Genomic DNA, 10,686 nt, shown 5'->3' with positions numbered 1-10,686 from the left:
GATGATCAATCCTCACTTAGAAAGACAAATGGGATGGACATTGATTGTAGGAGCAAACAAGTAACAGGACAGGAGCCTACCACAGAGGGCCTTTGAAAGACTCTACCTAGCAGTGTATCAAAACAGATATTAAGATTCATAACCAAACCTTTGGCAGAGTGCAGGGAATCAAAAAACAAAGGCAAGATTAGTTAATACGACCTGGAGAGGACAGGAGTTCCACAAGGACCAAATATATCTGGGCACAGGGGTCTTTTATGAGACTGTTTCTCCAAACAAGGACCATGTATGGATGCAACCTAGAACCTCTGCTCAGATGTAGCCCTTGGTAGCTCAGTATCCAATGGGTAACCTAATAAGGGGAACAGGGACTGTTTCTGACGTGAACTCAATGGTGGGCTCTTTGACATCCCCCCACCTCCCAGGGAGGAGCAGCCCACAGAGGAGGACTTTGCAGCCAGTCCTGAAGACACATGATAAACAAGTATCAGATGAAAGGGGAGGAGGTCCTCCCCTATCAGTGGACTTGGAAAGGGGCAGGGAGGAGATGAGGGAGGGAGGGTGGGATTGGGAGGGAATGAGGGAGCGGGATACAGCAGGGATACAAAGTTAACAAACTGTGACTAATATTTAAAAAATAAAAAAAAAATGGAGAAAAAAAAAACACGCCAAGCAACTGGTTCCACGTGGGAGGTTTTAAACCACAAACACCTGTTTTCTCAGGGTGCAATTTCTTTTTTGAAGGCTGGAGGTGCCAGATTAAGTGGCTAGCCAGTTGTTCCCAGCAAGGGCTCTTTTCTTAGTTTGCAGATGATGTCATTCTCTCTGCGCCTTCGCATGGCAAACAAACCCAAAACGGGACAGAGCGAGAAAGTGGGGAGGGAGGAGAGACAGATAAAGCAGAGAGACAGAGTGAGGCACAGAGAGACAGACAGAGATATGAGGAGGGAGGGAGATGAAGGATGGTAGGGTAGGGTAGGGGGGTAGAGTAGGGTAGGGTAGGAGAGGCTGGGGTAAGGATGGTGATAAAAAGTCCGACTTCAGAAAGGCTCCAAAGGTGTCCTGTTGCAGAGCCAGAACTGAGGAGGCTCTTTTATGTCAGGATAAGTTGCTCACACCCCAGTGTGAAAAGTGGACTCAGAGTGACTCTGGTCAGACAGGGATCTTGGAAAGTGAGTTGGAAGTTGACTTGGGAACACAAATGTAACAATTGCATGAATGGAAATCAAATATTACTTCATTTCTAAGATGGGCTTGTAGAGCTTAGATTTAGTTGCTGTCCATATTTGGGTTCTCAAATTCTACCTCATTTGGGTCCTTGAAACTTGGCCTGACCTACAATACCACACACAACTAAGTAGATAGGGGGAAGAAGGCCACTACAGACTTCTCAAAAGGCAGGCAGGGTCCCTCACACGAAGTCAAGGCAAAATCAGGAACCTACCCCCACCCAGCCCCATTTTGGGGTAAGCAGACCAAAGAAAGAAAGAAAAGGGGAGTAGTCACTTGTGTCCAGTTTATTTTCATTTCAAAATCAAGTTTATTGATATACAACATATATAACAAAACACATTGACTTTAAGCATATAGTTTTGTGTCCTGATGAATGAATACCCCTATAGCTATCTTCACAATCGCAATATGGATGTCTTCCATCATCTCTGTATGTTCTCTCTGCCGCTCAGAGCTAAATCCCTCTGCAAACTCTAGTCCTCAAAGTCACACATTTGCTTACTTTCCTTGTAGGGTAGTTCTACCTGCTCCAGTTTTTCATATGAATAAAACCCCTGTGTTTGGCTCCTTTCAGTGGCATGAGATACTTGTACCAAGAGTTCGTACTTACTGTTGATTGATTCATGGTCTAAAAGTGGCACACATTTTAAAAATTTGTCTAGCCACTCATCTATTATAGGCATTTGAAGTATTTAAAAATTTTTTTCCGTTATGAAGAGTTCCTTTAATGTCGAAGCTAATTCATTTCTATTCCTCCAAATAAGGCCAACAATGTGATTCTAACAAGTGATGGTGCTATTCTAGGGGACACCTGGAGTTGATGGCTTTGCAGCATCCTTGAGGAAACAGGAGGTGATGTGTCCATGGTGTGGGGCTGTACTCATCCCAAACCTCATTTGTACATAACTCTATTCACCCTTCAGACAAATATAAGCTTTACTAAGATGTCACCTGATACCATAATTCACTTCTTTTGACTATAAAACTTAAAAATTTTTAGTACTTTAGGAAGCACTTTCACACCAATTTGAAGTCAATCCTTGCCTCCATTTCCTTCAGCCCCAGACATCAATCTACCTCAGGTTTTCACTGGTTTGCCTTTTTTTTTTTTTTTTGACATTTCAAGTAAATTAGAACAGTAGACTTTGTGCCTGATTTTTAAAATTTGATGTTTTGGGGGAGCCTTCACATTTTTGTATACATCAATCCTTTATATAACTTGCCAAGAAGTATTTCCTCTGACTGTGTAGCTAGCTATACCATGTATTCATATGATATACTCATTTTGTTAAGCTGTTCATCTGCTCATGGCCACTGGGGTCATTTTCTAGCTGTTGTGATTGATGCTTTCTGAACACATATGTGCAAGTCTGTGGCTAGCTGGAGGTTTTCATTTCTTTTGAGTTTAGACTTATGGGTCTCATAGTAAATTTATGTTTCAATATTTACAGAAATTTCTAAATTATTTTTCAATGTGGCTATACCATTTTATATTTCTACCAGAAATATATGAGGGCCTGTTCTCTCTAGACTCATTTTATGTGGGGAATATAAGAGAATTTAAGATCCACCCTTGGGCTGTCTTGAAGAATCTATTTAAAATATGGTTCCTTGACTAGAGGATAAGCTTGTCAACATCAGTTACCGCTTTGGCTACACATTAATCATCTGGGACTGTTTCTAGTGATGGTCAAGCCACAGTTCAAATAATGAAAATAAGAGAGTTTGTGGGTCTGGGTGAGTAGGCATTGGACTTTTAATAGGTGATTTCAATGATCAAGCTGATAATGTCTGATGAAAAAAAAGCTCTCTTTGTTGCTAAGTCATTCACTGAGATAATAAGCCACACACTTAGAGCTGACAAAAGACACTGTCTACAGGACCCACTTATAGCCACAGAAGGAACAAAAGATGTACTGTCTGGTCAATGGTGGCTTTTAAATTATCCTCATATAATTTTATTGCTATTATTTCAACCATTTTGACTATGAAGTGGAGGACGGCTGATAACTGAAGGTGTAGGGGATGGAGACTAATGCAAAACTCTGTTTGTTTCTGAGACACTTGAGCTATTTGAATGTCAGTAGATAGCCAGGAAATCAGGGGCAGGGATAACTGAGGGGTGGCATCTGTCAGGGAGGAGGCATCCAGACCCAGGTAGAAACACCCTGCTTTCATTCTTGCAATGATCTTTCACCTCAACACAGCTCTCCTGCTTTGCAGTGACAACCAGCTCCTGTTAACTGGTCTTCCAAAGAGGGCCTTGCCGTTGCCAGCTTTATCCCTTTGCTTTTCTATTGTTTTACCTTTTACCTTTCAGCTCACATTTCTTTTCTTGGGGCCACTTTCCTGACCACCATGTCCAAGCAGGATAGAACTATCATTTGTTCATGATTTCCCTTTCAACCTCTCACATTAAATAAGGATTTGTGCCCATCCCGGCAGTCATCTGATTATACCTGTCTGCATACACTAGGCTCCAGGCCCCATGGGAGCAGGATTCACACCTGGTTTTGTTTATGTTTCTTCCTGGCTTTAAGCAAGTGCTCAGATTATTTTGTTCCATTGTTAGGACCCACAGGATTAAAGTAGAAAGGCATATTAGATGCTATCAGCCCCATCATTGTCTCACTGAGCAAACAGGTGTGGAATGGTGAGAGGAGGGGTTCCTTCAGGGCCACACAGCTGGATGATGGTGGAGCTGGAATATGATCCTTACTTCTCTCTGGGCCACTGATCTTTGCACCCCATTGAGTATTTGTTCAGTACAAATACTGCAGTCATGGTCTCTGCTTTTCCTTCCCCTTCTCGTAAGTAAATTATATGAGCTGTGAGTGGTGTTTAAACTACTTTTGTGTATGTTCTGTTCAATAACAAAATATCAAGCGATTGGTGGCAGACAAAAATAGTATCCTGAAAGAAAGGAGGTGAAGCCATTTTAAGGACTCCCTTCCTTTATCATCATACAAACACATATCCCTGACCAATATGGCCAGTGGGCTGCTGACCCACCTAGACCCAATCAAGAAAGAAACTATGCAAAATGCTCACATACCTCACGCTTACAATCCAGAAACTGTGAACTAACTAGGAAGCGATGCAATCCCATTTCCCTAGGGGGAGAAGGTGATCATTTTCTACATCACCAGGTTACCATTTAATTATGCAAAGAGAGAAGGCATGTTTTTTTCTGTGCAGAATAAAACACATGTGCCCTCTGTTGGTCAACTGCAGAAATGTCTCAAGTGGGAGAGAATCATTCTGTGGGTGAGAATCCGAGTTCCTAGACTCCCCTCACCTCAAAAGCCATTAAACCCAACTAAACAAGACAGTTTATAGATAACAAATCTTTTTGAGGTCACGATTATGTTGTCACAGAGCCATGCCATTACGTAGAGTGAGGCTGAGGTTTATTACTCTGGCCCATTGTGAGGAGGGAGAAAAGAGGGTCCCAGCAAGCAGCCAACACACCATCTATGGGAGGAATACTGAGCTCTGCTGACACTTTTATAACATGTTAGCTAAATCTGAGAAGGCAAGGCAGGTAGGTCTCGTGGGTATAGTGCTGGGACCAGGGGCAGCTGACAGGATGTGGATACTTGCGTGCCTTGGGCTGTTATACGTAGTTATACAGCTTAGGGACAGAAGAAAGAAAGTGAAGAGAAGGAAGTGAATGATGTATTTGTAACATGTATAAGTATTCAAACTCCCTCATCAAGCAGCCATGTTAAGAAATACAAACTGACTGTGGTTGAGGAGGGAGAAGGTCCGTGATGGTGGAATGGACTAGTCATCACAGATGGGGCAATTGAGCTTTTTTTGTAAAAAAAACCCCACAGAACTTGATTTCTTCTGTTTTAAAAAGACTGGTGCTATCCCTTCCTGCTTAGCTAGTCCCTAACCTTTCATTAAAAAGTTCTTGATTGTGTTATCTTAGTAATATCTGTTTAGTTTTGTGATGTCCCAAGATTTTTAAAAATGAATCAAAAAGTAAAAATTTCTTCAAAATCTTTGGAAGTACAGATTTGAAGAAGCTAAAACTCAAGAGATCATGACTGTTTAATAGTAACTTTTGGATGGAAATCAAGTGGCGTGTTCCTGCCCTGCCACACAGATCATTACCCCTGGACATTCATGCTTCACTTAGAACACGATCAAGTACAAAAGAGGGAGGGACTTTAAGAGCATTTAATTTTTAATTTTTAGTGCAAAATGTGTAGTAATCTACAGAAATGACTTCTTCATGCACAGAGAAATTTGGCATCCATGATTGTGGACAAGCAGAAACTGCACATTAATTTATTTTTCTCTGAAAACTTTGACAAATTGAAAAAAATAAAACTTTTGTCTTTGTGCTTTCTGATGTCAAAGCAAGCCTGTCTTATTATTTCATATTTCCAATAGATAGACTGGTTTGTGGAGAGTAAATATGAAGGCATGAGAGTATTTAGAGTCACCTCATTTGGTGATCACTTTAAAACAAGCTTTACTGTACACATCAAAGATGCCAGGTGACAAATCCTGCAAAACACTAAGGATTCCAGCCAGAAACAGGCTGAAACAATGGGTAAAAAGGTTTACTATTTCAGTTTCACAGCAAAAAGAAGGGTGAAAAAAATCACAGAAGGAATTTGGATGTTTTCTGCTCCCACACACTGCATTAGTTAATGAGCTTACTTCTCACAGCAGAACATAAACATTGCTTGCATATTTATTTGCACGTAACACCTATAAGCATATAGCTTCTACACTTTAAGTATATTTACAAATTCAACAGAATATCTACATATAAAAAGCTTTACTTAAAATTAAACTTGATGCAAGTTATGAAAAACCAATTTATTGGCAAATGAAATTGAGCATTCCTTCAACCATAGGTTGTCATAGATTTTTAAACAGAACGTAAGCCATTTCATACACATTGTCTACAGCTATGATAGGATATATGTATTTATTCCTTAGACTGTAGGTGTAATCCCTTTAACTGCTGGCCTAAGTAAGCGCTTGTCAGACTTCTCAGATGAGTTGTAATTTGGATACACATAGTGAATAATTTAGTGTTATTGGCATGCTGTTGTATGCTTTTACTTCTGCAATCATTTCTTTTTCTATCCAGTTCCAACCATAGCATTTTTCTTTTTCAGTATGACTTGTTTGACTAGAAACCACAAAAGACCACAAAATTACCCAATGACATTGACTCCAGCCAATGACAAAGGTTTGTGCTTGATGCTTATAAGGGAAAGCCCCTTGAGATAAACATGCTCTTATTTTCACAATTTTCAGCATTTTGGTGATCATTATCTCTGTCTTTGAAGAGTTGTCTCCAACAACAACAGTAGCACACGATGGAGCTGCCCACACCACCCAATACAGAGTGCAGGAGTCAGGGAATACTTATTATCTAAAGGCACTGCGTGTGTCTTGCCCTGCATTTTCTGGACTAAAATTTGAAATTTCACTTGAGAGCTTTGTCTTCAACTTTTCCAGTATGGCACAAATGCCAGAAGGTGTCACAATATGCAATGTTTATGCCCCCAAAGGACTGACCACAGAGACAGTGTAAGAAGCAGAAACCTGCTGCTGTGTCACCGGAAGTCAAGAAGCCTAGAAAGTAACAGGAGCAAAGAACAGGTACCAGAGTCTCAGTGAGCATTAGCAGAGGTGGCTGTCATGACTAACTCATGTAGCAAGTATATACTGTACCTACTGTTCCTAAACAGTCTCCCCAAAAGACTAACAACAGCTAGACATAGTCACGAGTTCCACAACAATGTCCACAGAGACACTGAAGCTCTAGAGAACACTACAGTAACACTCTCCACAATGACAACGGAATTCATATTTAGGGTTCAGCTGAAGATAGTGTCAACAAAGTACCCACCCACGTCACAATCACATACACAGGGGTGTCCTCTGTGTAGCATGTTTCATGCATCTTATTGAACTGTATCCCACACAGGGAATAATGTGATCTATTGATGATGTATTTTTCTTTTAATCAGTTTTTCTTTTAATCAGAAAATTGAGAAAACCCACTTTGAACAAAAAGTGTGCACTTTGCACCCCAGTTCATATTAATGTATCATTTGATTGAGTTATGTTCTTGATCTGTTCTCATAATACTCACATACAGCAGAAAACATTCTTTCTACCAATATGTTCATAGTATGAGAGGAATGACAAATACTCAGGAAACACATTCCAGAGAAATGGGACATTGGCACAGAGCTTAAAGACTTAAACAAAGGAGTTCATGGCATTGACAGGAGAAGGAGCCTCTGAGCTTTCATTTCCTTCTGCTGGTTCTTTCTCTTTCTTACCACTGTATTGTCCAATAAAGGAGCCATCCTCATTGAATTGACCATTCACCCCTTCTCCATAGTCAACAAGGCTGTCATCACTATCTTCTTTTTTCACAGTCCTGTCTGAAGGTGTTCGACTTCCTTTTTTCAAAGGCTTGTGATCTTCTGCATCACTGGAAAAAAAAGTGTGTGTTGTGGGGGACATTTTGGTAAGACTGGCATCTAGGTAAAGTGCCTTTTTACAGACCATGTATGCAAATTATGAAAAAGCATATGGAGTCCCTGAGCTGCTGCGGCCAAATCTAACCACCAGGTGGATTCCTGTGACTAGGGTGGTGTTGGAATGGAAATTGGAAATGGTTGGTTCATGATCTGCAGCAGAGTGGATGGCTTTCTGAGTGTGCATGCTAAGTTAAATGAGAGATTTTGACACCAATCCAAGAACAATTACAAGCAATGGGGGGGGGGGGACTGAAGATAGCTGAAAATTATCACTGATTCAATTCAAAGGAGCGAGGTGGAGCTCAGGGCAGCAGGGAGTTAGTGTATTAAACAGTGGAATATCTCTGACTCCTTGGATGTGAATGGAGCCTGGTTTTGGTTACATATGAAATATGAATTGTTTTTCCTGAGCCAGAAGGAGGAGCAAAATCCTACAGTTCAAATAATTTTGTTATTGAGTGCAGGCCAGATTTGTAAACTTCTGCCTTACCTTTCAAAAGACCTAGAAAGGAGATTCTAGACCATTAAAAGGAGGCAGAGGAAACAAATGAGAACAGCCTAAGAAGAAAAGCACAGTCCTGATACTGATAGATCAGAGGATTACTTTTCTCCTAAAAATTTTTTGGTCAATGGGTAAAGATTTATTAATTTGGAAAGATAAACACTTTGCCTTAAAAGCAATATTTGAACTATAAATGGCATAAATGCCCCCAAGCCATAAAGGGAACGAGTGCTTCCAAACCCACAAAAACAAATATTTCCTGTCTTCTGCTTAACCTATTTCTCACCTCTCCTCTGTGCTGTGCACACATGGAGGGGATCCAAGGCGCGCACTTTCGCAGAGCATTATAGGAGTCTTATTATTGCTTTGCTTATCTTTTTGTTGAACCCTTAAGCACAACTTCTGGAAGCAAAAGAGTATTTATTGTGTTTAAGAATGTCCTCTAACATGGTCACGTAGGTCACTGAATTTAAGGTCATTCACTAAATGGCCACATCCTTAGGTATACTGACTGACTCCTTAACAGGTACCATTTGGGGAAAGAACAGCAAAAAATATTTAGTAGTAACAACCTTCGGTAAAAATAGGAATGACATATAATACTTGAACAAAATGCCTTGATGTACTTGATGTGACAAAGGGGTCATCATAAGTGCAGTGTTTTAACAGTGATTGGTGCGAAGATCACTATGGACAATACTGTTGGTTTTATTTGTTTTTTTTTTTTTTCTAGTCAAGCTACAAATACTTAAAGATAAATAAATCTGTCTCTTTCAGTGATACTTTCTACTAGATATCTCTTATTTTTCTCTCCAAGAAGAACTTGTCAAAACTTCATGTGCTATCAAAAATGACCTGTTCAGATAATATACAAGTGCACATTGCAATTTGAGCAATCTATAGAACTTGGTGAAATCATAGATTATTGGGGGGAACATTCAAAGGTCATAACACCGAAAGAACCCAACCTATTATAAAAACATCTTATACAACATCTTTGAGATTTAGGTGTGAACTTCTACACTTTGCTTGAATACATATAATATTTATTTCCCTGAAAAGTCCAATAATAAGCAGAATTTTGCCACCTGAGTTCCACTTATTATTACATCATAGATCATGTTCATTATGGCATTTGTTTGATCCATTCATTAATCCAGTCTTCCCTTCATCTAATGTTTAGTGAGTGCCTACTCTAAGGCAGATGGCATTCTAGGCACTGGGAACATAGTAACATGCAACACAGACTAAAATGCCAATTTTATATCCAGTGAACTAAAAGGCAGTTAACAACTAACATGGTACAGAAAATTATTTCTTTCAGGTATTCAGGGCTGCAGAGAATCTGAGTAAAGAGGACAGAAGGTGCTATAGAAGAAGGTTGTGTTGACATATGATGAACAGGGAAGGACTTATTTAAAAATATCATCTGATCAAGGATCTAAGAGTAAAGCAGTCATGAGGATGACTAGAGCAAGAGCAATCATAGCAAAAGCAACAAACAGGACAAATGTTCCAAGGCAGGGGCAGTCCTTGCATATTTTAGAAACAAGCAAGGTGCTTGCTGTGGCTGGAATTGAAGGAGTGAGTAAGAAAGAGTAATAGGAAGTGACAATTGTAGGTCATGGCTATATGGACACTGAAGAACCTCTGTCTCTTAAGACAGAAGGCCTGGGGGTTATTTCCATGAGGGAGCACTGTGGCCTGACCTATATTATCCTAAAACCACAACTCTGCTATCAAATGTTGACAGTAGCCTGCCCCTGAGAGGAGGGGTTGGTAAACCTGGGCAAACTTGAGCCATACCTATTTGTGATTTATTTATTGCCTAGGTCTCATTTTTTTCAGAATCACAGAGTTCCAGCTAAGAATATGAGGGCTGCAAAGTCTGAAATATTTACAAGGGACTCTTGATAAGTGTGAGTCTGCAAAGCTCTGCACTAGAGTCAGAAGATAACTTCCATCATTGAGGAGAGAGATGGCTGTAGTTTGGAATGGAATAGAATTTTGAAGAGGTTTATACAAAATGCTCAGATTATAGTCATATTCTTGAAAGTAGACCAAAAAGGACTTCCTGATGGATTGGTTAGGGTGTAACAGGGAAGATTATAGCACCAGGATTCCTGAATTTTCCCTTTTCACCGAGCAGCAGAGCATGCTCAGGTGAAGATCTGAAGTTAGGTTTGGGCACATTAAAGTTTGTACCTGTCAGAAGCACCACTTCTTTTTTTTTTACTTTTTAAATTTTATTTTTTTCTTATCAGTTACATTTTATTAACTCTGTGTCCCAGCCATGTCCCGATCCCTCATTCCCTCCCAGTCCCTCCCTCCCTCCTCTCCACCGTGCCCCTTTCAAAGTCCACTGATAGGGGGGATTTCCTCCCCATTCATCTGATCCTGTTTTATCAGGTATCTTCAGGACTG

General features: G+C 40.2%; 1 protein-coding gene across 18 annotated transcripts in view; it reads right to left on the bottom strand.

The window, feature by feature from the left end:
- Positions 1 to 1,508: 1,508 nt before the first annotated feature.
- The window catches only part of Nrcam (neuronal cell adhesion molecule), a 180,952-nt gene continuing 171,774 nt past the window's right edge, over positions 1,509 to 10,686 (bottom strand). For all 18 annotated transcript variants that reach the window (XM_055621111.1, XM_055621095.1, XM_055621128.1 and 15 more), the window contains one exon: positions 1,509 to 7,711. In XM_055621111.1, the coding sequence (XP_055477086.1) occupies positions 7,474 to 7,711 (238 nt within the window). In that variant the 3' untranslated portion in view covers positions 1,509 to 7,473. The remainder of the gene's footprint in view (positions 7,712 to 10,686) is intronic.

This window comes from Psammomys obesus, unplaced genomic scaffold, assembly GCF_907164565.1.
Source record: "Psammomys obesus unplaced genomic scaffold, mPsaObe1.curated_primary_1811, whole genome shotgun sequence".
NCBI lineage: Eukaryota > Metazoa > Chordata > Mammalia > Rodentia > Muridae > Psammomys > Psammomys obesus.
This window is presented reverse-complemented; position numbering and strand designations above follow the sequence as displayed.